This window comes from Oncorhynchus mykiss, chromosome 6 (assembly GCF_057628025.1).
Source record: "Oncorhynchus mykiss isolate SJ-2025 chromosome 6, ASM5762802v1, whole genome shotgun sequence".
Lineage (NCBI taxonomy): Eukaryota > Metazoa > Chordata > Actinopteri > Salmoniformes > Salmonidae > Oncorhynchus > Oncorhynchus mykiss.
This window is the reverse complement of record NC_143027.1, coordinates 68,754,120-68,781,843: the sequence shown is the minus strand read 5'-3', so window position 1 is coordinate 68,781,843 and position 27,724 is coordinate 68,754,120. Positions and strand designations below refer to the sequence as shown.

At 41.2% G+C, this 27,724-nt stretch overlaps 1 protein-coding gene and 1 pseudogene across 4 annotated transcripts; one reads left to right on the top strand and one right to left on the bottom strand.

The window, feature by feature from the left end:
• Positions 1 to 600: 600 nt before the first annotated feature.
• Positions 601 to 13,218, bottom strand: LOC110526457 (transcription factor E2F4). 3 transcript variants are annotated; one of them, XM_036980842.2, is made up of 10 exons: positions 12,924 to 13,204; positions 11,975 to 12,385; positions 9,939 to 10,048; positions 9,696 to 9,857; positions 9,362 to 9,470; positions 9,017 to 9,278; positions 8,752 to 8,877; positions 3,072 to 3,119; positions 2,874 to 2,918; positions 601 to 2,790 (listed from the first exon to the last, which is right to left on the bottom strand). In XM_036980842.2, exons 2-10 carry the CDS (start codon positions 12,116 to 12,118, stop codon positions 2,675 to 2,677), a joined length of 1,122 nt encoding a protein of 373 aa, XP_036836737.2. In that variant the 5' UTR covers positions 12,119 to 12,385; positions 12,924 to 13,204; the 3' UTR covers positions 601 to 2,674. The 3 variants fall into 3 exon arrangements, with proteins under 3 accessions (XP_036836737.2, XP_090094847.1, XP_090094848.1); XM_090238721.1 differs by having other exon boundaries at positions 11,975 to 12,125; positions 12,924 to 13,169; XM_090238722.1 differs by lacking the exon at positions 11,975 to 12,385 and having other exon boundaries at positions 12,924 to 13,218.
• Positions 13,219 to 20,323: 7,105 nt separating this feature from the next.
• On the top strand, positions 20,324 to 26,953 carry LOC110526455 (lysosomal protective protein-like; annotated as a pseudogene). Its single transcript, XR_016496839.1, has 11 exons — positions 20,324 to 23,053; positions 23,745 to 23,857; positions 23,994 to 24,130; positions 24,330 to 24,488; positions 24,703 to 24,794; positions 24,978 to 25,062; positions 25,200 to 25,333; positions 25,497 to 25,651; positions 25,776 to 25,938; positions 26,064 to 26,153; positions 26,289 to 26,953. The product of XR_016496839.1 is annotated as a lysosomal protective protein-like (transcript).
• The last annotated feature ends 771 nt before the right edge of the window (positions 26,954 to 27,724 follow it).

Sequence of the window (27,724 nt, the reverse complement as noted above, 5' to 3'; positions counted from 1 at the left end):
ACAATCGCCTATAGGCTACATCTGTTGAGACTGCAGTTGTTATTAAATTAAACTTAAAAGAACCACAAACAAGTAAAGAGGAGATCCGATCAGGGAGAGCTGAGTTTGAGTGTAACCATTTCCCCAGCTCAACGTATTTGTGGAGCCAATTGAATAGTGTGCAGGATGACTCTAATCGTTCATACCAATGCTACATCGTGTGGGCCAAAAACACTTTGGTTTCAATTCTTCAATTGTGAAACTCCTCAGCTGCTTCACTTACACTGCTTCAACAAAGCTCCAATGTGGTTCTATCACCTTCAGTCAGATAGCCCTAAAGAATTTAGCAAGCAGTCACTTACAACTCGGAGAATTGAGCGGGTCATGAATTAATTGAAAGATTGAACTCCAACAGTTGTGGAAAAACTACCCAATTGTCATTCTTGAGTAAAAGTAAAGATACCTTAATAGAAAATGCCTCAAGTAAAAGTGAATGACCCAGTAAAATACACTTAAGTATCAAAAGTAAATGTAATTGCAAAAATATACTTAAGTATAAAAATTTAAAGTATAAATCACTTAAAATTGCTTATATTAAGGAAACCAGAAGGCACAATCTTCTTGGTTTAATTGTTTTTTTATTTTATTTTTACAAATAGCCAGGGGCACACTACAACACAGACATCAAGTTGAGTGAGTCCGCCAGATCAGAGGCAGTTTGGGATGACCAGGATGGTCTCTTGATAAGTACGTGAATTTGACAATTTCTCTGTCCTGCTAACCACTCAAGTACTTTTGGGTGTCAGGGAAAATGAATGGACCAAAAGTACATTATTTTCTTTAAGAATGTAGTCAAGTTAAAGTTGTCCAAAAAAAACGACTTAAATTATACTATAAATCATTTTTACACCACTGTAAAACTCCAAAGTTGTATCCTTGACTCAATCTAAATTGCCTCAGCCTGTTTGAAAGCTACGGACCACTTAACAGCCACATACAGCCATTCCAACCACATAACATAATATGCTCCTCATGGTGTCAACTAAGTAGACAAAAGTGTATCTGTTGTGTGATGCAATAAAAGACAAAATTCCCAAAAGTTTTCATGTATTCTTTTTCATTCATACCGGTAATCAGGAGTGACTGCCCATTCTTAAAACTAATATATTCTGAGCCTCATTTAGCATATATAGAAACATATAGGCAGGTTTACTCAGTAGATGTGGCTTCATGCTGAGTTTGTTTGCACATAGGATAACAAAGACGGGTGTGTGAGTGTCAATCTGCAACTTATACATTGCACAATTGAAAGAGATATTGTAACCCCCTATAATATAGAAAAACTAACACATGTATAGAACCAATATAATCACCTGTAGAATAGTTTAGTAACTTTATTTAAATTTCTCACAATAATTTTGCATATTTGCTGCCGTCCCATTTCACAGACACTGACCAAAAATATACGGCACCGAACAGATAGGCCGGGCCGGGGTGACAAAAATTCCCAGGACCGATTTCTGGTTCCCGTTCGCCCCGATGTGATCTCATGAATTTACTCATCAGAACATGAGCAGGTTACAAACAGAAAAATGCAATACAACCAAACTATACAAATGATACAGCAGATTTTACACTAAACTTGAAAAATATTCACTTCTGAACTTCCTGAAAGAACACATATCATAGTTGAATCTGGATTAGAATGTAAAATAACCGAGACAAAAAAAATGTATGTACTGTACTGTTCCTTGACAGTGTCAGTTCAATAGAAAAATACACCAAAAATAAAGAGCATTTTATAATAGAAATCAGTGTTGAGACGTGAAAATTACAACAAAAATGTGCTCCACATGGACACAGACTTTGAGGGAGAAACAGACAAGATATAAAATGCACCAGCAACTGAAGCCTCATCAATAGTATAACTAGATTAGGACTGGTAAAGGCTTTTAATGGATTTACATGTTGTCAGTATATTGTGGCTGGTCTTGTGTGCCTGACTCATAGGAGAGACTAGGTTGCGGCAGGTGAGGGAGCTGATCTTCTCTTCCCGCTGTGACTCTAAGACCACTATGTGGGCAATGGAGTAGCTGCACTCCTCACATGCACAGCTCATTGACCGTAGACAAACAATGAAGCTCCTCACAGCACCAATCCCTACCTACCCTTAGTCACCATGTAGATCTGAAAGGATCAAATAGGTCTGCAATATGGCAATAACTCTACCTTGCCATCTAAAAGACTAGCTGGAATTGTCTTATTGCTTACTATCCAATAGTTTCGGATGTACATAAGTGCCTAGGTATCGTATATGATTTTGCCTTGAGCATCCCATTAATTTCCTATCCTTCACTCAACCCAAGCCATCTTTACTCACTCCAAATGGAGCACAACTCAACTTTTAAAACACATCCACTGCCACTTCAGCAGCACAGATCAAAACAATATATTCCATGAGATCATTAAAGCTTATAAGCCAGTAGGGGGATGGCTGCTCTCCCTGTTCAGACATCAACGAAGGGGACGTGACAAAAATAAAGAGTATGAAAATTATCAAAAACGGTTTGTTTATCAATTCAGCTTATATTACAAGACTCCAAAAATAGACCACTTCATCGGTTTGTTAGTACTCAAAGAATTGTTTAAAAACTGTTCTTGTCTTTCTAAAAAGCCTTCTGGCAAGGTTCATAGGTCAAAGGTTGAGGACGGGGATGTCAAAGAGATCGCAGAGGCCCTCGCTCTCATCCAGGTTATAGATGTAGTCATGGTCACCCGGGGGGGGGGAAAGGCGGAGGAGTGGAGAAAACACTGGTAGAGAGAGAGGGATAAAACATATAACTGGAATCATCAAGTCAAAGGGGTTTATAAAACAATCCGTATTAGACTCGTACCTTCTGAAGCCATAAGTTCCTCTAGTAGATCTGCACTCACCATCTCTACACACATACACACACAAAGAGGTGAGAGAGTGTCTGCTATACACAAAGTCACAATTTATCATTAACTTAATTTCCTGAAATACAACGCAAGTGTCTGTTTGGATACATTTAAATCAAGTTTAAGACATGATACACATGCACACACAGTACCTTTAGCGGGGTCAAACATGTCAGAAAAGTATTTGGGGAAATCCAGCACTGAAAAACACAAGGCACAAGACACCATACAAGTCATTAGAGGTTTTTTTATAAGGTAGAGCCAATTTACACTGTTTTCCTGTGTACGTTCATTAAACATCCTAAAATAAAAACAGCTTGCGTATATACACATTTCTATAGCAGGCAGGCTTTATACATTGTTTGTTGCCACACAGATGTTTCCTGTGTTACAGTGCATTGGGCAGAGCCAAGGTTTTAATGAATAAAAAAAACTGGTCGGAAGTGTGTGCTTACTAAAACAGATAAACAACGTACGTACAGTATAGAGGTCGACCGATTGTGATTTTTCAATGCCGATACCGATTATTGGAGGACCAAAAAAAGCCAATACCGATTAATCAGACAATGTTTCAAATGTATTTGTAATAATGACAATTACAACAATACTGAATGAACACTTATTTTAACTTAATATAATAAATCAAATCAATTTAGCATCAAATAAATAATGAAACATGTTCAATTTGGTTTAAATAATGCAAAAACAAAGTGTTGGAGAAGTAAAAGTGCAATATGTGCCATGTAAAAAAGCTGACGTATAAGTTCCTTGCTCAGAACATGAAAACATATGAAAGCTGGTGGTTCCTTTAAACACGAGTCTTCAATATTCCCAGGTAAGAAGTTTTAGGTTATTATAGGAATTATAGGACTATTTCTCTCTATACCATTTGTATTTCATATACCTTTGAACATTGGATGTTCTTATAGGCACTTTAGTATTGCCAGTGTAACAGTATAGCTTCCGTACCTCTCCTCGCTCCTACCTGGGCTCGAACCAGGAACACAACAGCCACCCTCGAAGCAGCGTTACCCATGCAGAGCAAGGGGAACAACTACTCCAAGTCTCAGAGCGAGTGACGTTTGAAACCCTATTAGCGCGCACCCCGCTAACTAGCTAGCCATTTCACATCACATCGTTACACCAGCCTAATCTCGGGAGTTGATAGGCTTGAAGTCATAAACAGCAGAGCTGCTGGCAAAACACACAAAAGTGCTGTTTGAATGAATGCTTATGAGCCTGCTGGTGCCTACTATCGCTCAGTCAGACTGCTCTATCAAATCATAGACTTAATTATAGCATAATAACACACAGAAATGCGAGCCGTCGAATCCGGTCGAATCCGGAAACTATCATCTCGAAAACAAGACGTTTATTCTTTCAGTGAAATACGGAACCAGTCTAAATATTCCTGTTACATTGCACAACCTTCAATGTCATAATTACGTAAAATTCTGGCAAATTAGTTCGCAATGAGCCAGGCGGCCCAAACTGTTGCATATACCCTGACTCTGCGTGCAATGAACGCAAGAGAAGTGACACAATTTCACCTGGTTAATATTGCCTGCTAACCTGGATTTATTTTAGCTAAATATGCAGGTTTAAAAATATATACTTCTGTGTATTGATTTTAAGAAAGGCATTGGTGTTTATGGTTAGATGCGCACTGCATCGATTATATGTAACGCAGGACACGCTAGATAAACTAGTAATATCATCAACCATGTGTAACTAGTGATTATGATTGATTAAGTTTAATGCTAGCTAGCAACTTACCTTGGCTTCTTACTGCATTCGTATAACAGGGGGGCTTCTCGTGAGGCAGGTGGTTAGAGCGTTGGACTAGTTAACCGTAAGGTTGCAAGATTGTATCCCCGAGCTGACAAGGTAAAAATCTGTCGTTCTGCCCCTGAACAAGGCAGTTAACTAACCGTTCCTAGGCCGTCATTGAAAATAAGAATGTGTTCTTAACTGACTTGCCCAGTAAAAGAAGGATTAAATAAAAAGGTGTACATTTTTTTCCACAAAATTTAAATAAAAAAAAATATTAATAATCAGCGTCCAAAATTATCGATTTACGATTGTTATGAAAACTTGAAATCGGCCCTAATTAAATCGGCCATTCCGATGTACAGTACCAGTCAAAAGTTTGGACACACCTACTCAATTATTATTATTTTGACTATTTTCTACATTGTAGACTAGTGAAGACAAACTATGAAATGACACATATGGAATCATGTAGTAACCAAAAAAGTTAAATCAAAATATATTTTAGATTCTTCAAAGTAGCCACCCTTTGCCTTGATGACAGCATTGCACAATCTTGGCATTCTCTCAACCAGATTCACCTTGAATGCTGTCCCAACAGTCTTGAAGGAGTTGCCACATATGCGGAGCACTTGTTGGCTGCTTTTTTTTTTTTTTTTTTCACTCTGCGGTCCAACTCATCCCAAAACAGGTAATCTGAAGCAGCACTCCATCACTCTCCTTCTTTGTCAAATAGCCCTTACACAGCCTGGAGGTGTGTTGGGTCATTTCCCTGTTGAAAAACAAATAAAAAGTCCCACGAAGGGAAAAACAGATGGGATGGCGTATCGCTGCAGAATCCTGTGGTAGCCATGCTGGTTAAGTTTGGCTTGAATTCTAAATAAATCACAGACAGTGTCAACAGCAAAGCACCCCCACACCATCACACAACCTCCTCTATGCTTCGGAAAACACACATGCGGAGATCATCCGTTCATCTACTCCGCGTCTCATCAAGACACGGCGGCAGGAATCTACAAATCTCACATTTGGACTTACCAGACCAAAGGACAGATTTCCACAGGTCTAATTTGGACTGCTCGTGTTTCTTTGCCAAAGTAAGTTTCTTCTTATTGGTGTCCTTAAGTAGTGGTTTCTTTGCAGCAATTCGACCAAGAATGCCTGAGTCTCCTCTGAACAGTTGATGTAGAGATGTGTCTGTTACTTGAACTCTGAAGCATTTATTTGGGACGAAATCTGAGGTGTAGTTAACTCTAATTTTATTTTATTTAACTAAGCAATTTAGTTAAGAACAAATTCTTATTTACAATGATGGCCTACACCGGCCAAACCCGGACGACGCTGGGCCAATTGTGCGCCGCCCTATGGGACTCCCAATCACGACCGGTTGTGATACAGCCTGGATTCAAACCAGGGTGTCTGTAGAGACACCTCTAGCACTGAGATGCAGTGCTTTAGACCGCTGCGCCACTCGGAAGCCCATCTTGCAGCAGAGGTAACTCTAGGTCTTCCTTTCCTGTGGCGGTCCTCATGAGAGCCAGTTTCATCATAGCGCTTGATGGTTTTGGCGACTGCACTTGAATAAACTTTAAAAGTTCTTGACATTTTCCAGATTGACTGACCTTCATGTCTTAAAGTAATGGACTGTCATTTTGCTTTGCTTATTTGAGCGGTTCTTGTTATAATATGGGCTTGGTATTTTACCAAATAGGGCTATCTTCTGTATACCCCCCTACCTTGTCACAACACAACTGATTAGCTCAAATACATTAAGATAGAAAGAAATTCCACAAATGAACTTTTAACAAGGGACACCTGTTAATTGAAACACATTCCAGGTGACTGCCTCATGAAGCTGATTGAGAGAATGCCAAGTGTGTGCAAAGCTGTCAAGGCAAAGCGTGGCTCCTTTGAAGAATCTCAAATATATTTTGATTTGTTTAACACTTTTTTGGTTACTACATGATTCCATGTGTTATTTCATAGTTTTGATGTCTTCACTAGAAAATAGTAAAAATAAAGAAAAACACTGTCCAAATTTTGACTGGTACTTTACACGTGTGTGTGTGTGTGTAAGAGAGAGACCATTGGAATGCTAGCCCAGTGCCAAGGTTTATCTGCCTCCATCACATTGCTGCTTATGGTTGGGCAGTCAACCTTTGTCCTATTGTGATTAAGTACCCATAAAACATTGTAATGTACGAACGATGGTATCGCCCCCTATTGGCCAACCCCACAATTGTATTTTTTTTTTATGGTTAAAAAAAATCATTTAAATAAAAGACTGCTAAAAAAGGACCACGAGCGAGAGGAATCATGACAAAATATATCTTGGAGCCAACCCTTTTTCATAGTGTATTCCTCTCGGTTGGAGCTGTGGCACGAAAGAGGTGTGTGCCGCTATTTGGTCTGGGCAACATGGCCTAAAAATCATCTCTCGATTCTTTCAAACCTATGGGCAATTCACAATATATATATCTTGATTTTTTTTTTTTTATAATCACTAAATAAGGTTTTTGTAGAATTAAAGAGCAAATACACTGCATTTCAACCAGTCAGCAATAATCAAATGGATTCAGGCCGTGTGAAATTATACCAAGGCTAATAAAAATACGCCTTCCACAACCATAAAATCCAATATTAACTTAATCTAAATAATTGAACCTGCTGTTTTGCAATAATCACTGATCTGGCTTTCAAGTCAGTCTATGAAAATTGCCTTTTTGTTACAAATTTGACCAGGACCATGCATAATGTACATTCACTAATAATGACTAACTTCTTGTAGGAGGCATTAAAGAACATTTACACAGGTCTCAAACAAATTAGACCGCTAGCAGAACAATCTTTGACTAAAATGCTGCTAGCTGTACGCGGTACCACAATGCGTGCGTGACAAACTGAACATTCATTTTCCAGAACCAATGTTCATTGATACTCCTGTTTTAGTAGTGTCCGCTCTGTGAGCAACTTGAGTTGACAGAAAAAGGGAATCGTTTGAAAGGTTGACTTCCTCTAATACAGTAAAATAATGTCTCAATGTGTTTCAGTGTCCATATGACCCATTCTGTTGGACCAAAATTCAAATAACGAGTTGAAACCAGTTTGTCAGAGAGGAAGAAGTGATCCCTCATCTTTGTTAATCTGAGTGGCAGGGGGAGGGGCTTGGTGTGTATGTGTAAATAGAGAGGAAGAGGCGGAGTGAGAGGTTTGACAAATGTTTCCCAAACGTTTCTCTCGCAGAAATCTGTCCAAAATAAGCCCAATGCGTTTCTATTAGAGGTCGACTGATTAATTAGGGCCGATTTCAAGTTTTCAAAACAATCAGAAATCGGTATTTTTGGACACCGATTTGGTCAAAAAAAATTTGGGGTTGTGGACAGGTGTCTTTTATACTGATAACAAGCTCAAACAGGTGCCATTAATACAGGTAACGAGTGGAGGACAGAGGAGCCTCTTAAAGAAGAAGTTACAGGTCTGTGAGAGCCAGAAATCTTGCTTGTTTGTAGGTGACCAAATACTTATTTTCCACCATAATTTGCAAATAAATTCATTAAAAATCCTACAATGTGGTTTTCTGGATTTTCTTTTCTCATTTTGTCTGTCATAGTTGAAGTGTACCTATGATGAAAATTACAGGCCTCTCGTCTTTTTAAGTGGGAGAACTTGCACAATTGGTGGCTGACTAAATACTTTTTTGCCCCACTGTATGTATGTGTGTATGAGTGTGTATGTACACAGGACAGAAGGAGCAGGGACCAAAAAGACAAGCGCACATAAACACTAATAAAAAAATGATTCCGCAATACAGGCATTTGGAATATCGCGCAAAAACATCAATTAAGTTACCTAATTAATTTTATAATCGTCCAGTCCTAGTCTCCTCTATGAAAAATAAAATAGGCGTTTGGCTTTATACAGCATCTTTCACGTCACAATGTCATCACCATCGACGCTGGCTGTCAATAATCTTCGATATCCGATACTATCGTAATATCGCCCAACCCTATTGATGCTACCACACAACATGCACACACACAGATAAATTGAATTCTAACTCACAGTCAGATGAATCGGATTTGATTGGTTCAAAGACAGTGAAGTTGTTGTCCAACGAAGCAGAAGACTGGAGGGACTGGGTGTCCAATGATGGTGGTTGCGGTGCAGATTTTTCAGTGCTGAAATTGCCTGGTAGGTAGAGGTAGAGAGAGAGGTAGAGAGAGATATGGACACAGAGGTAGACATGGGACATTTCAATGATATTGTATTGAGAGTTTAGCAGACAAAACATTTTCATAGACAATGAGAGATATAACAGTGAGGTCACCTGATGGCTTAGCTGCTGTATGTGCTTTAGGCTTGCCGGTGGCCAGACTCTGGGTGGTCTTGACAAATGTGTGAGTGGGTGTGTTAATGGTTGTGTCTGCAGAGGCTGCAGCAGACTTGGTGTTCTGCAGCATTTCCTCAGGGGGCGGGACTGGCAGCACCACAGGTGTTGAGTTAACTGGGTCCTTGTTGATGAGCAGAACATCAATGGGCCCAGCAGCGCTAATCAGATGGATCTGATACTTCCTCTGACCGTTTTGAACCTAAAAGTGGAGACAAACATACACACTTACTTTTCACCCTGAGAAGACTGACAGACAGGGTGGCAGAAACAAATCGAACTTACAGCTTCAGGTATGGGCACCTCCAGCTGCGTACCAGAGGGAGCACGCACCGCCAAGAGGGTATCACCTTTGAAGCAGCTGCAGATGTCCTCATGATTAACATAGGCCAGAGTTGGTCAGAGTTAAGGTCACACACAGAGCTTAACAGAGTATTATAACATTGCTAATGCTGGCAAGTGTATCCTCTGCTATTGTACAGACATGACGGTACTGCAGCTCTTTTTCTATACATTTCTACTGGTGTGGACTGACATGGATACCTACGTACGGTTAGGTTGGGGGTAACAATTTAGATGTTGGTGTAGGTATGAGTATGTGAGTACATAGTAAGGATATAGACTATTGTGTGTGTCCTCGGTCACATTCTTGATGCTTTGTTGGACCCACACCCTCTGCTGGTCCAGCTCACTTTCCCTCATATCCAGATCTTCAAGCTCCGACTTCAGGTCAACCCGCCTGTCACCAATCTCCCTTGTGTTACAGCCTGGCCCAACTCCCCTTAGACAGATAGCGCAATGAAATGTAAGCACATACTGTGTGCATACCTACAAACATACAAGTATGCGAACACACACTCACTTCCACTGAATACTGTTCTTTGACTTCTTCTCGATCAGGCCAATGCCCTCCAGTACATTAGTGATGTCATAGATGCGCCTCTTCTGTCTGACGGCCAGGGTGTCTGCTGCCTACAAGAGCAGGAAAAACGACATTACTCACAACACAATTGTCAAAGGTCACCCTCTCTGATCAGAAGCAAAATAACTTAATGAATGATTTTAAAATGCAAGCACCCAAATGTCCCTACCAAGGTTTTTTTCCTTAGGGGGATGCATATCTATTGTGGGGTTAATAGCAAATCACAAAGGTCAGAGCCTGTGAGACAGGGGCCTGTCAACCAATCACTGGATGGGTCATAGCCCTGGTAGCCAATAATAGGAGAGGTCACAACCCTATGAGCCTATCGGAGGGGGGACTAAACAATGCGGACAATAATGACAGACCGTGACACAGCCACCCACTGAATGATGAGACACGGATTGTCTCTTTTACGCAGACACTCTTTCTGTGTTTTACCCTCTTTTATTCCTTGAACTCCTTACTGTCAGTAACCTAGATAACGTAACAGTTTTACAATTAGTTTTATATTAAAGTTTAAGCTTATATTTTATTTTAGAGTATAAATCATCACGATCACAGTGCATGTGTAATTGCTGGATTTTGGCAGATAAAAAATGAAAATCAGATTCAATTGTTGCTGGTCAAATTGACTGGGAGAAAAAACAATCCCATTACAAATAATACTTTTTATTCATTGATGGAAATATCCATTGATGAAAATAAATTTGACTGTCATGCTTATCAGTCTATAGGCTAAAGCTGCAATATGTCACTTTTGGAACAGACCAAATTCACATAGAAATGTAAGCTACAGATCATTATCAAAGTCAAGTTTAAGAAGCGGTAACTATGTGAGCTATTTCTATGCTTCCTGTTCTTAAGTTTACAATAATTTTGATTATGGAAAACATATATCATAGCGGTTTAGATGGTAAAATGATTCTCCACCAGATACTTGCTTGTTTTGTAACATAAATTTAAATAAGGCAAACAATTTGAATTTTTGCAACCAGGAAATGGGGGGGGGGGGGGGGGCGGGATTTCTGCATAGTACAGCTTCAATGTACAACATTTTGTGGAATTAAATTAGGATGTGTATTTTCGTTAGTCGTCATGCATCTTGTTAATTACACGTGCACAGCATACAGAGACCATTTTTTTTACAGAATACCACTTGTCAGACAGCGCTAGACCTGCTGCTGCAGAGCCACAGCTCGTTGCTTCTTGGAGTGCCATTGCGCAACAATTCTAAATGCAATCACATGTTAAAAACAGTTTTGATTAAAAATAGCTACTATTGCTTTATTTCTCAACTGGTAATTGAAGCATGCCATGCATCAACCATTTATTGAGATACTTCGGGATTTTGGCAATGAGGCCCTTTATCTATTTCCTCAGAGTCTGATGAACTCGTGGATACCATTTTAATGTATCTGCTTGTAGTTTGAAGGAAGTTGATAACTAGTGCTAGCACATTTGCTAACTAGCGTTTCCATAAACACTGGAAGTATATTGTGTCTGCTAGCACATAGACTTCTAGTCATTGCGCTAACACTAGTTACCGTTAGCATTGGCTCGCAAAACTACCTCCAACTTCCTTCATACTGGACACAGAGACATAAAAATGTTATCCACGAGTTCATCTGACTCTGGGGAAGTAGATAATGGGTCTCATTGTCAAAATCCCGAAGTATCCCTCTAAGCATTACATTGTTAATCTACACCTATTTGATGTTAATTAAAATCTTCCCGGACACATTTTTCTAACGGAAACCCTGGTGTGGTTGTCTGTGTGCATTTCATATTCCACATGCATCTCCTCCGAGTATGTTGCACATCTGTTACAACACAATGCAGCAATATCAACCAAATCAGGCAGTGCTTAGACTTATATGGATGATTGGGGACGTTGCGATGATACAAAAAAAATTAACAAACCATAGCTAACAATTCTTACAGTCAGACAGTCAAAACGGATGCAGCCCATCACTCACTACTTTGAGATCGAGCACCCCGTCCTTCGCTTCCTGCAGCAAAGTAACGAACTTCGTGGTGAGAAGTCCGAGGCTCCTCTCGTGTCTCTGAGACTGGGGAGCGTCGGAACCTTCCAGCTCCGTTTGGCTCACCTCCAGCTCCATAACCCGTCTGAATCGGTTGGATGATATAGTGAATGGGAGGTTTCCCTAAATGCTGTAAAGCACCGGGCCTATGCCCTCGACCGTCCTACTCCAGTGCAACCGCGGGGATAGTTGCAACCCTGGGAAGGATGTGCCAACTACGGGGTCAGTGTGGTCAGTACAGTTCGTCTCCCCGTGGGCCAGAACACAGTAAGCAGCCACCAAGCAATGGGCTAGAGCAGTTGGAAGCGGGCTGAAAGCTGGGATGGTTTCAAGCGTAGGGAGCGTCTGTAAAGTGAGGACACCACGGGAAAGTGAAACGAAAAATACACAACTACTCACTGTACCATAACCTGCTGTAAGCATTGCATACGGAGACGAAGCTACAGTAGGGTGGCTAGCTATATCTCTTAGAGTTCCTACTCCAATTCGATTTGATCAGATTGTGTATGAGTGCAAAATACCAAATTAGCAGTAAATGCAAGCCGTTTTCGATTAGACCTCTGCCACTGGATTGGCTTGGCAACTTTGGCGAACCACCCATAGTTACGTTAGCTAGCTACAGTATAACGTTAGTTAGCACAACAAGGTCGCTAGCTAAGTAATGTACATTAGATACAAGTACATTAGGTACATGCATATAACCAAAACAACGATGGCTAGTGGCTTACTGGCTCTTGTTAACTAAACGTTAAGTGGCACGATAACTAGCTAGCCAACTCATCCGATTATCAGAAGACTAGCTGACGTTAGCTAGCTACAGTACAGTAAAGTACCTAGCAATCTCCTGTCACGAGCGTCCTGATGAATGGTCGGATGTACTTACCAATTAGTTCGTGAGTTGTCCTCAAAGCAACACTGGAACGCTATTCAAGTTGAGTTTGTTTCATCGATATATTATTGTAAGCAAGCTATCACTCAGGGCATGTACTTAACTAATATTCGAAAGGCAGTTTAAAAACTCCCTCCTACTACATCTTTCATCCAACAGAACCAATGCATTTTTCTTCCTGTTAACTAATGTCTCGCGTACAGCGAACTTAACACCGAACGAAGCATGGAGCGGCGCATCAGATTTTCATCTTAGCCAATGAAATCACGTTAGTGCTAGGGAGCGTCACACATAATAGAGTGTCGTGATACTGTGCAAAATTAAACGATATTGTAATGTACACTGAGTGTAGAAAACATGAAGGACACATGCTCTTTCCATGTCATAGACTGACCAGGTGAATCCAGGGGAACGCTATGATCCCTTATTGATGTCACTTGTTAAATTCGTTTGTTGACAGACAAAAGACAAAATTGTTTGACAGACAAAAGGCTAACGGTGCCCAGGACACCCCACAGTACATTTGGCCCCCATGGGACAGAGGATGAGAGACTAGGGGGGAACAAGGGTATATGGAGAGTACACCCAACCAGATGCCCCCCCATCTCCTTCCAAAACCAAAACTAGAATTTCCCACCTCACATCCCCATCCTAAAGAGACAACAGCACAATGAGAGGGCCTCTTCCTCACAATAAAATAAGAATGTGAGTATGAGGGAGTGGGGTAAAGGACAGAATGTGATTTCTATGATCTTGTAGGAGCTGATGGTGGGTGACTAATATTCCAAGACAGAAGAACACAACACACCAATTGTCATACTAAATATGTCATACCCTCTCCCCAAATCTGTTTAGATTTTTCCCAAATTGAGTTTCTCGGGGGGGTTATTTACTCTCAAACTTCCAATTATTTATAGAAAAACATCAACATTGAATGTTCTGAGTCCATCAATCAAATCAAAAGGAAAAGAAAGAAAGTAACAAATGTAGATTTTTTTGTGTAGATTATTTTAATTTCTTGTTACAGAAGGAATAAGCTACTAGCGAACATTGTGACAACCAACCCCATTCTGTGTGACATTCAACCCTGATAATAACTGTTTGAATAGGGAGGATAAAAATGGTTCCCATTTCAACCCAGGACCTCAGTCTCTCTATTAATGTAGAAAATATTATTGTAAGAGATATTGGTGCTTGAAAATGCACACAAGAGTAAAAAGCGTGACAACCGAAACCCCGGTCCCGGTCTCCCCTACAGCCTTGATAGTCTATACTGACTTGTGTTGAACAAAACTTTTTGAGTGGAATAGTTTCCCAAGCAACAAATTGTGATAACTGTGCAAGGAGGTGAATCAGGGTGGCACTTTACCAGACAATCAAGTAGGTCCCGACATTAATACGGAATTCAACAATGTTCAAAATGTGTTGAATTTAGAAGATTAATTAAATGAATTGAACTTTTTAGAAAATCTATTGATCTACACAAGTTTTTCACAAGATATGAAAATAATGCATCAGTGATTGGTATTTTTATAAACTTTTTGATGAAGCAACAGCATGGGATTGCCTGTCTGTGTGGTGCGCTCTTGTCCATCACTTTGTGTAGCCAGTTAGCCAGTTTGCTCGACCCTATTCATGGTTTCCTCATGCATAAAGGTAGTGGAATTATGAGGGAATTAAGTCAAGGTCAGAATTGGGCGTATCTGTAGACACCCCGCTCCGTCACAACTTAATTTCTTAGATCTCCACCTTGAAAGAAAAGTGGGGTGAATAGCATGCTATTTTCATGTTTAAATTCAAGGTCAAATATGCATAGAGAGAAAAGTGCATAAAAATAAATAACATTCCATTTTTTGGATTAACTCAGGTCAGAATCAGGCCTTCGGTGTGCAATTAGTTAAGGATAATATCACCTCCACCTTATCCGACACCCTAGGCCCTCTACAATTTGCATAGAGCCCCAACAGATCCACAGACGACGCCTTTGCCATTGCACTGCACACACCCCTCACAATACACTTAATTTGAACTAGATAAATCCTGTGTAACAACTAATAATTACATTGTACTTAGGCAAACATTACATTTGAAATAGTGTGTTTCTCCTCATCTCCTCATCTGGGATGACCAAGTTACCCCAGAAGGTACACTTTATTTTGGTGGCAAGTGCTAGCAATAACATTGAGTGGAGATTTATTTTCAACAGTGCACATTCATGGGTAAGTATACTGAACAAAAATATAAACGTAACATGCAACAATGTCAAAGATTTTACTGAGTTACAGTTCATATAAGGAAATCAGTCAATTTAAATAAATCCATTAGGCCCTAATCTATGGATTTCACATGACTGGGTGGGCCTTGGAGGGCATAGGCCCACCCACTTGGCAGTCAGGCCCACCCACTGGGGAGCCAGGCCCAGTCAATCAGAATTATATTTTCCCACAAAAGGGCTTTATTACAGACAGAAATATTCCTTGGATGATGCATCAATATGCCCAGTCACTACAAAGATTCCTAACTCAGTCGCTGGAGAGGAAGGAAACTGCTCAGGGATTTCACCAAGAGGCCAATGGTGATTTTAAAACAGTTACAGAGTTTAATGGTTGTGATAGGAGAAAACTGAGGATGGATCAACAACATTGTAGTTACTCCACAATACTAACATAAATTAAAGAATACAAATATTCCAAAACACGCATTCTACTTTTTGGGGTTACTGTATTGTTTGTAGATATTACTGCACTGTTGGAGCTAGAAACATAAGTATTTCACTGCACCTGCGATAACATCTGCAAATCTGTGTTCACGACCTATAAACTTTGATTTGATTTTGCCTTTCCTAACCACTGTTCTTCTGCACCTGGATTGTTTGCTCTGTTGGGTTTTAGGCTGGGTTTCTGTAAAGCAGTTTTTGCTGGCCTGAGGATGGAGTTGTCCCGGATTTCAGCCTCTTCTTTGGCAGGACAGTCTCAAAAGCCATACCACTTGGCATTTGGCATGAGGAGGGAGTGAGGGTGAACTACCCATAGTCTCCACAAGGGAGCACTAGTTCTGCCAGAGCTAGGGAGATCTTATTCTGTAATTCATTCACCTTCAGCAGTTACTAGGTCATGAACCCACCATTTAATGCCTTATCATCTGTGTTACCTTCTGTAAAGATCAGATATGGGAATGATCATTATTTATTTATTTTTCTTCTTGGGCCTCTATAACTATATCTATTGTTTTTATTTTTGTTGTTGTTGTGTGATTTGGATTAATCCCCTCTACCACACGGAAACCCACTAATATACTGACGGAACGCAAGAGTTGGCTAATAACAGACCTCCATCCTATGCTAGCTTGCTCCTATGCTAGCTTGCTACCGATTTAGCTGTCTAAACCAACCTCTCCACTCACTGGACCCTTTTGATCACTCGACTGAGCATGCCTCTCCTTAATGTCAATATGCCTTGTCCATTGCTGTTCTGGTTAGTGTTTATTGGCTTATTTCACTGTAGAGCCTCTAGTCCTGCTCATTATACCTTATCCAACCTATTAGTTCCACCACCCACACATGCAATGACATCTCCTGGTTTCAATGATGTTTCTAGAGACAATATCTCTCTCTTCATCACTCAATACCTAGGTTTACCTCCACTGTATTCACATCCTACCTTACCTTTGTCTGTACATTATACCTTGATGCTATTTTATCGACCCCAGAAACCTCCTTTTACTCTCTGTTCCAGACGTTCTAAACGACCAATTCGTATTGCTTTTAGCCGCACCCTTATTCTACTCCTACTCTGTTCATCTGGCGATGTAGAGGTGAATCCAGGCCCTGCAGTGCCTAGCTCCACTCCTATTCCCCAGGCGCTCTCTTTTGACGACTTCTGTAACCGTAATAGCCTTGGTTTCATGCATGTTAACATTAGAAGCCTCCTCCCTAAGTTTGTTCTATTCACTGCTTTAGCACACTCTGCCAACCCGGATGTTCTAGCTGTGTCTGAATCCTGGCTTAGGAAGACCACCAAAAATTCAGACATTTTAATTCCAAACTACAACATTTTCAGACAAGATAGAACTGCCAAAGGGGGCGGTGTTGCAATCTACTGCAAAGATAGCCTGCAGAGTTCTGTCCTACTATCCAGGTCTGTACCCAAACAATTTGAACTTCTACTTTTAAAAATCCACCTCTCTAAAAACAAGTCTCTCACCGTTGCCGCCTGCTATAGACCACCCTCTGCCCCCAGCTGTGCTCTGGACACCATATGTGAACTGATTGCCCCCCATCTTTCTTCAGAGCTTGTGCTGCTAGGCGACCTAAACTGGAACATGCTTAACACCCCAGCCATCCTACAATCTAAACTTGATGCCCTCAACCTCACACAAATTATCAATGAACCTACCAGGTACCTCCCCAAAGCCTTAAACACGGGCACCCTCATAGATATCATCCTAACCAACTTGCCCTCTAAATACACCTCTGCTGTTTTCAACCAAGATCTCAGCGATCACTGCCTCATTGCCTGCATCCGTAATGGGTCAGCGGTCAAACGACCTCCACTCATCACTGTAAAACGCTCCCTGAAACACTTCAGCGAGCAGGCCTTTCTAATCGACCTGGCCGGAGTATCCTGGAAGGATATTGATCTCATCCCGTCAGTAGAGGATGCCTGGATATTTTTTTTAAATTCCTTCCTAACCATCTTAAATAAACATGCCCCATTCAAGAAATTTAGAACCAGGAACAGATATAGCCCTTGGTTCTCCCCAGACCTGACTGCCCTTAACCAACACAAAAACATCCTATGGCGTTCTGCATTAGCATCGAACAGCCCCCGTGATATGCAGCTGTTCAGGGAAGCTAGAAACCATTATACACAGGCAGTTAGAAAAGCCAAGGCTAGCTTTTTCAAGCAGAAATTTGCTTCCTGCAACACTAACTCAAAAAAGTTCTGGGACACTGTAAAGTCCATGGAGAATAAGAACACCTCCTCCCAGCTGCCCACTGCACTGAAGATAGGAAACACTGTCACCACTGATAAATCCACCATAATTGAGAATTTCAATAAGCATTTTTCTACGGCTGGCCATGCTTTCCACCTGGCTACTCCTACCCCGGTCAACAGCACTGCACCCCCCACAACAACTCGCCCAAGCCTTCCCCATTTCTCCTTCTCCCAAATCTGCTCAGCTGATGTTCTGAATGAGCTGCAAAATCTGGACCCCTACAAATCAGCCGGGCTAGACAATCTGGACCCTTTCTTTCTAAAATTATCTGCCAAAATTGTTGCCACCCCTATTACTAGCCTGTTCAACCTCTCTTTCGTGTCGTCTGAGATTCCCAAAGATTGGAAAGCAGCTGCGGTCATCCCCCTCTTCAAAGGGGGTGACACTCTTGACCCAAACTGCTACAGACCTATATCTATCCTACCATGCCTTTCTAAGGTCTTCGAAAGCCAAGTCAACAAACAGATTCCCGACCATTTCGAATCTCACCATACCTTCTCTGCTATGCAATCTGGTTTCAGAGCTGGTCATGGGTGCACCTCAGCCACGCTCAAGGTCCTAAATGATATCTGAACCGCCATCGATAAGAAACATTACTGTGCAGCCGTATTCATTGATCTGGCCAAGGCTTTCGACTCTGTCAATCACCACATCCTCATCGGCAGACTCGACAGCCTTGGTTTCTCAAATGATTGCCTCGCCTGGTTCACCAACTACTTCTCTGATAGAGTTCAGTGTGTCAAATCGGAGGGTCTGCTGTCCGGACCTCTGGCAGTCTCTATGGGGGTGCCACAGGGTTCAATTCTTGGACCGACTCTCTTCTCTGTATACATCAATGAGGTCGCTCTTGCTGCTGGTGAGTCTCTGATCCACCTCTACGCAGACGACACCATTCTGTATACTTCTGGCCCTTCTTTGGACACTGTGTTAACAACCCTCCAGGCAAGCTTCAATGCCATACAACTATCCTTCCGTGGCCTCCAATTGCTCTTAAATATAAGTAAAACTAAATGCATGCTCTTCAACCGATCGCTACCTGTACCTACCCGCCTGTCCAACATTACTACTCTGGACGGCTCTGACTTAGAATACGTGGACAACTACAAATACTTAGGTGTCTGGTTAGACTGTAAACTCTCCTTCCAGACCCATATCAAACATCTCCAATCCAAAGTTAAATCTAGAATTGGCTTCCTATTTCGCAACAAAGCATCCTTCACTCATGCTGTCAAACATACCCTTGTAAAACTGACCATCCTACCAATCCTCGACTGTCATTTACAAAATAGCCTCCAATACCCTACTCAACAAATTGGATGCAGTCTATCACAGTGCAATCCGTTTTGTCACCAAAGCCCCATATACTACCCACCATTGCGACCTGTACGCTCTCGTTGGCTGGCCCTCGCTTCATACTCGTCGCCAAACCGACTGGCTCCATGTCATCTACAAGACCCTGCTAGGTAAAGTCCCCCCTTATCTCAGCTCGCTGGTCACCATTGCATCTCCCACCTGCAGCACACGCTCCAGCAGGTATATCTTTCTAGTCACCCCCAAAACCAATTCTTTCTTTGGCCGCCTCTCTTTCCAGTTCTCTGCTGCCAATGACTGGAACGAACTACAAAAATCTCTGAAACTGGAAACACTTATCTCCCTCACTAGCTTTAAGCACCAACTGTCAGAGCAGCTCACAGATTACTGCACCTGTACATAGTCCACCTATAATTTAGCCCAAACAACTACCTCTTTCCCTACTGTATTTTATTTATTTATTTATTTTGCTCCTTTGCACCCCATTATTTTTTATTTCTACTTTGCACATTTTCCCATTGCAAATCTACCATTCCAGTGTTTTACTTGCTATATTGTATTTACTTTGCCACCATGGCCTTTTTGCCTTTACCTCCCTTATCTCACCTCATTTGGTCACATCGTATATAGACTTGTTTATACTGTATTATTGACTGTGTGTTTGTTTTACTCCATGTGTAACTCTGTGTCGTTGTATGTGTCGAACTGCTTTGCTTTATCTTGGCCAGGTCGCAATTGTAAATGAGAACTTGTTCTCAACTTGCCTACCTGGTTAAATAAAGGTGAAATAAAAAAATAAAAAATAAAAATTCAAGAAGTAGATGATTCAGTATGCTTTACCATGTATTTTGTCTTTATGTCCTTCAATGTGACGTCTTAGAATGATCTCCAACATTGATTTCAGGGGACAGTCTTGGGCCTTCCAGGTGAAGAATTTGTCGCAGGTCAGATCTATTGTTGATGCTTTGTAATTCCATTTTTAAAATCATTCAATTGGTATTTCTATCACAGATAAATCATTCTATATTATTTCAAAGTGTTTGTAAGGAAAATAACAATGGTTAAAAACGTGATTTAGATTTTTTGAAATGTGACCATTGATTTTATTTCCTCGGATCCCTTAGCATCTATAACTCTTGTTTGAGGAAAGGAGTCCCTGCACCAGACAAAACATGTATATAAACCTCCATATGAGTTTACTCAAAAGTCTTGCAGACTGACATTCAGCGTAGAGATAGGGTGCACATGCAAAAAAATCAAAGTTTGTTCTTACTTAGCATCTGCATTCAATATATTTCTGGCCTCTATTTAACAAATAGAGAAACATCAAAAGCAGACACAGGTGGAATTCAAACATTTAAGAGAATGGATTGAAAGGCAATTTACCAAGAAACTCATAAACATCTCCACTAAAACTTTATGTGTGTCCTTATCAGAGAAGAGTGTCCTCTGACATAAGCAGCAGTAATCATGTCTGGATCTTTTCTGGATTTCAGTCCCAGCCAGCAAGAAAGGCTAACCACAAGGGGTAATGAAAGCTAGAGGAGGCCGTGTCTAAGCAGCTGGCTAGGAGGCATCAGTTGGCTTTTCCTCCTCTGACTGTGATGATTTTACTATTATTAAAGGGTGTGCAGAAAAGGACTGTGAAATCCTAGTGGCAAAGACACACCCCTTTACACCTTTGCCCTTTGTATCAATGAGACACTGATCAGAGTCACCTGAGAGGGAAAAGAGAGAGATGCAGGGCACTCTGTCAGATACAGATACATAGTCAAACATGGACACAGTAACACAGAGGTGGGATGGGGGTCAGTAATGGTCACTGTGTCTCAGTTCTCCGCAGGCTACAGAACAAGCACAGCCTGGGAGAGAGAGAGATTCTGTAGCACTACAGCGTAACCCCTGAGGTCACACACAGACCCAGGGGCGTAATAATAGTGCACACGCTCACTTTAATAAGACCAGAAAACACATTGATGTATAACATTCAATTTATTTATTATTTAACTAGGCAAGTCAGTTATGATTTGTACCCTGTCAGCTCGGGGATATGAACTTGCAACCTTTCGGTTACTAGTCCAACGCTCTAACTACTAGGCTCCCCTGCCGCCTCAATAGTGAATGGACCATATTTAAACTTGTTCAATTTGGCCCAAGGGCTTAGGCTATGTATTGTTAGTGCTTGACTTGGACTGAAATAGGTGCTGGTAATCATTTGGGGTACCGGTACTGTTTATATTTAGGTGCAAGAGCTCCACAATACTTTTGAGCAAATATTCTATAAGATATTCTAAAATATTATATTTTGGGGCAGCAGGTAGCCTAGTGGTTAGAGCGGTAACCCGAAAGGTTGCTGGATCAAATCCCTGAGCTGACAAGGTAAAAATCTCTAGTTCTACCCTTGAACAAGGCAATTAACCCACTGTTCCCCGGTAGGCTGTCATTGTAAATAAGAATTTGTTCTTAACTGACTTGCCAGGTTAAATAAAATAAGAGGTGCAGAAGCTCAAGCAGTGAAACTTTGAGGTGCCAGTACTCAGCTCCAGTGAGCTCCTGCCCAAGTCAAGCACTGTGTATTCAAATTTTATTTGACACGTGCAGAATACAACAGGTTTCACCTTACAGTGAAACGCTTACTTACAAGCCCTTAACCAACAATGCTGTTAATAAGAAAATACAACAAAAAAAGTAAGAGATAAGAAAAACAAATGATTAAAGAGCAGCTGTAAATAACAATAGCGGGGATATATACAGGGGATACCGGTACAGAGTCAATGTGCGAGGGCACCGGTGTCGAGGTAATTGTGGTAATAAGTACATGTAGGTAGAGTTATTAAAGTGACTATGCATAGATAACTGACTGTATTGTTTAACTGTTGATGTAAAAGGTATAACATTCAATAGTCAATGGGCCAATACATAGCCTTAGGCCTAGCCTATGTATTGTCTAACTGTTAATAGCCTACCATGCATACATATGCATAGTGTACATGCATAGCGTCACCTTAATCATGCATTTTCAGGGGTCTTTTGCCAGAGACCCTTATAAAAACGCATGACCGATACTCACTTGTCTTTTTACCCTTTTACTGGCCTATTCAAAACTCAGGTCGACTACAGGCTACCATTTTCTCTAACACTCATCCATCCACCTAATGCACATTGCCACTTAATTATACCACCCTCACATTCTTCACTGTCATGTTACATCAAACGTTGATATGTTAAATGTTGCGCCACGATGGAACAATGTTGGCAAATGTAGCCAATTATTGGTAGACCTAGTCATATTTTCAGCGTTATACTTTTCTCGATGATTCAGAGCTTGCCATAGTTGTTTTGCTGCCCGCTGGCATTTCGATTGATTAACATATTGAGTAATTAATACATCGACATGCCGTTCCTTGATATAACCGAGACACCGGCTGTAATTATTAATGCACAAATGTAGCCTATCAAATGAAACGCAATCCGATGATGAACGTCAAAACAAAAGATCGACCACGTGACCAGAGAGCTCAGTTAGTAGTCATATGACCTGCAGTGTTTCGATATGCAGGGCATAGACACGGCAATTGTTGTGCTCACAAGCGTTTGAGGACAACATTGTTGGCGTATTAGGCTAGTTTCGTCCTCGACATGACTAGCATGTGTTTTGTTAGTTTGGTGATGTATTTCCTTGCTGTTTCGTGTCTTACATGGGCTGACTATGCCCCTGACGAGGTAACCGAACTACCGGGAATGTCGTTTAAACCAAACTACCGGTATTGGTCGGGCTATTTGAAAGCCAGCCCTGGAAAGTGTCTTCATTACTGGTGAGTATCAGTAATGCCATACGTCGCTGCCTTGACTAACTAACAGCTTAGTGTTTGTTCTGGTTGGGGATCTTTTCAGAAACTCCAGCTCGTGCACAACATTAGTTTACTACAATATGTATCGGTGGGAATCGGTTTACTTCAAATGGGTGAAATAATAAATGAATCAACGCATGGCATAAATAACCGTATTATCATTTTAAGAAGTCATTAAATTAACTTACAAGAGTGGCTATTGCTCAATAGTAAATTAATACATACAGTAGTTATTACAGAGACAACTGAAGCATGTTTAAACAATAGACAACTTAAAATAGAAAGCTACAGGAAGAAGAGGAAACGCTTCTGAAGCTGGACTAGATTGTTTATACTTGCGCTTTTGCTACTTCCTCCAGCATTGGTCATGCATGGTGCTGTAGCATGTACCTTTCATTGAGAAGTTTAAGCGCTAGAACATCCTTTACCATAAGCTATGAGAAGTTAATGATTGACAAAATAACACATGACAAACTTTTATTATAGTGTTCTATAGGCCACATGTATGCACACACACAAACATAGTCAGCAGACACTGTTGTACCTGGGGTCTAAAATTAAGTGTTGAGTGCACAGTGTACCAAGTGTACCAAGTGTGTCTTTGGGTGCTCTCTATCTCCTGTTAACCTGGCCCTCTACCTCCCTGCTTCCCCAGGTTTGTGACCTCACAGAGGGACCCACTGAAGGACCCTGTTGTGCTGTGCCCTGAATGGAGGGCCAGGCTGCACCTCGCTGGATGGCTTTCTGTCAGAGAACGGCCCCTTCCATGTGAGTTCTCCCACACGTTACCTTTTCAGTATGAGCTTAGCAAGACCTGTGATTTCAGTGTGCCTGTGTGTCCCAGTGTAACCTTATTGTATGCAGTGATTCCCACAGAATTACAACATAATTGTGTCTCCTTCAGGTGAAGGATGATGGGGCCACTTTGTATGAGAATAAGTTCAGCTGGAACAGGATCGCCAATATTCTGTACCTAGAGTCCCTGCAGGTGTGGGATACTCCTACTCTGACGACCGGAAGTACAAAACCGACGACGACGAGGTGAGATCATCAGGGTCTCATTCGGGAGAGTGAAATGCATTGAATAAATCAGACACAATTATTTACATAGGAATACAGTGTGTATAACAGACATGCCTATCTGAACGTTCCACTGACAGTGGCTCAGAAATCATGCCGTTCACTCTTCCTTACTGAATACTAAAGTAATAGTAACTGATTCATCTCCCCTTACTATTAGGTGGCTGATGACAACTACCTAGCTCTGCAGAGTTTCTTTGCCAAGTTTCCAAACTTCACACAAAATGAGTTCTTCATCATTGGTGAGAGTTATGGTGGGATCTATGCCCCAACACTCAGCCAGCGTGTGGCCACAGGGACCGCAAAGATTAACTTCAAGGTGAGTTGATTCACACACCGACTTAATTGTTTTGAGTGGATTCCACTCTTACGCTCTCTGAAAATCTAAAGACTAAGCATAAGTTAAAAGCAATGTAATGGAATTCCAGCCTATCCAACCACCTGTCAATGATTATGTAGAAAAGGCAAGGAGAGGATGATGTGAATCCAATATGAATGACGGTTATAAAGAACTCCTTTAATGTGTTTCTCAGGCCTTTGCAGTGGGTAATGGCCTCAGTAGCTATGCCCTGAATGACCAGTCTCTGATCTACTTTGGTTACTACCACGGCCTCTTCGGAGAACAGTAAGAACGCGCAACACATTCACTCATGTGGGCCCAGACTGTTTTGCTATGTTTACATGACTAGGGATAACTCCTTTCGAAAGCCCCACAACGTATGTATAGGCCCACAATATGAATTCAAGCTTGTCTGATGCTTCTGTTACAAGACATTGCAATGTGTTTAAGTAAACTATCCTCTTGCAGACTGTGGACAGATCTGAACACAAACTGCTGTGATAAGGTAGCATGTAACTTCTTCAACAACAGCAAGGAGGCCTGCAAAACACTGGTACACATGGAAACACTTTTACAATCGGATAAGTATTATACATCAAATACAAAAATTGGACTGATATGCACAGGTTTAACATAGAAATGTGTACTTGTACCTTTTTGTTTCTCCCTCTCATTCATTCTTGCACTCAGTTGAGCCAGGCCTTTAGTATTGTGTATGATTCTGGGCTGAATGAGTATGCGCTTTACATGGACTGTGAGTCAGGGCCAGAGCCTATGAACGGAGCATGAGCCAGCTCTTCAGGAAGCACTGGGACACCTTCCAGGTAAGTGCCCTTCCTATGGAGGAAAACAGTGTTCAAGTCCATCCTGGCATTAGATATTGGTAGTCTTGTGTTCTGAAGGGTTGTTCTGGTTATTCTCAAATTGTTTGAAGTGGTTATGATGGAAGAAATTGGTGTGTTATGTAAGTACTTTGTCTCGCTGTAGCTGCTGAAGGTGCCGTCCGTCACTGGCCAAACTCATTCTGTGGGTGAGGTCCCTCCCTGCATTAAAAGCACAGCTCAGATGAACTGGCTCAACCGGGGTGATGTGAGGAAAGCCCTACACATCCCTGATACACTTCCACCCTGGGACATCTGCAGGTATTACACTAGTACCCACATATCCCTAATAGTCAGTAAGTCTAAATTCAACAAAGGGACATCTAAAACATGACAACAGTAAACTACCTACAAAAGGACATCTTTACCATAACTTTCTATGTAGTGATGTGGTGGGAGGACAGTACACCAACATCTACCCGACAGTGAAGGATGTATATCTGAAGCTGCTGTCTCTGGGTGTCCGGGCGCTAGTCTATAACGGAGACACTGACATGGCCTGCAACTTCCTGGGAGACAAGTGGTTTGCTGAGCAGCTCAACCAGAAGGTAAAGCTCTTGAAGACTGGTATTTGAGTCAGGTGACATAGATATTTGAAAGCTGGGTTGCAGGGTATTTGGCATGTTTAACTCACAGGGCATGCAGTGTGAAGACTTGTATCTTTAATTTCCAGACAACCACCAAGTACCAGAGCTGAATATCTGATGATCAGATTGCCGGCTTCTACGAGCAGTATGGAAACATCAACCTCCTGACCGTGAAGGTAAGCACTACTTAGTTAGCATATTGGCATTGATTCACTGTCTTCAGACTAATTAACACACTAGACATGTTCATAAAGATTAGTGGATGCAACGGGGGTGAGGCTGCTGCGTTCTTATCCCATCCTCTGTTTCAGGGCGCTGGTCACATGGTGCCGCAGTGGGCTCCAGGCCCCGCCTTAGACATGTTCCAGTCCTTCCTGTCAAACAAACCCTACTGAGCATGCTCCTGGGGCTGCTTCCAGTGTCTGTAATGGAACTTGTTAGTGGGCAAGGATGATGGCCCGTTTTTCTCAGGGAGAGTTGAATGGAAAAGGGGAAACAAATGTTTTGTTTTTGTATTGTGATCAAATGAAATGTTTCTGTTGCACTCCAAGTAAGCTCAGTAGATCAAAGTTCAACTCTGGAGGAACGCAAGTGTACACACTTATCAGTGTTGGGGTGACAGGAGTGTAATCGGACTATGCCATTTCTTTTCAGTAAATGTATAATTTAACTTTTCTTGACGCAAACTACATATCAATAGCCTTAGAGAAATGTTTTGACATGTGATGCACCTAACAATCTTCCTTTAGTGATGCTGTGCAATCGCTCTGGTTGGCTTTCTAACTGATTAGCAGCTTATTAGTCGCATCAGAACTGTCATTTGCCTTTTGAATTTCCTCATGCAGTTTCTGAATCGGGGGGTTTCAATTGTCACCACTTGGGGGAGCTGAAATGCCATGGAACTCAAATGGCCCAAAGGCCAATCAGCACTTTAAAAGAATCTAACATTCTTTGTCTTTCTAATAAATGCTTTTTATGAAACCATTTGTATCTCAATTCATTTTAATAGCATTTTTTTATTGAACATGATTGATTAATAACAGAATGTGTTAAAACATCCAAGTAATTAAGTGACTGTTCCATAAACATGTAAATTCCAGGGATGGTGATTGAGCACCAGAAATCTCCTTCTCAGCCACCATGCTGAAGATTCAGTACACAGGCCAATCAGTGTAGCAGTTTAACTGAACAGGACTAGTGATTCCTGTGTTAATGGAAATTAAGCTATTTTTAGTTGCTTCAAGATATACAGGTAGGATTTGTTGCAAAAGGTATTATACATCAATGTCACTAGTGCTTCCTAAATCTGCATTGTTTGGAGTTTTGAGCTGGGTTTCAGTATAGCACTTTGACATCTGCTTATTTATAAATACATTTGACTAGTCCAGGTGTTTTCCAACTTGGGTACTGCAGGGGTCTGCAATAAATAAAAAAATTGGAGAGGAAAAATATTTTGTATTTTAAATATAGATTTAGTGCCATGTTTGAGAACTAACAGAAGCCAGACCAAAAAAAACTGGCATTTCGGCAATCTACTTATTGATTTGTTTGAGCAGAGGAGCATAGCATTAGTCATGGCAAAATTATCTCACTGTGTAGAATTGCTGGGAATTAGCTTCAAAACTGCTACATTTTCTCTGAGCTCAATGGAAAAATGTGTAGAATTGAAAAATTATTTTACATTTTCTCTACACCACCAGTGGTGACTTGTCATTTGTGCCCCACATTTTTTGCAAAAAAATACAGA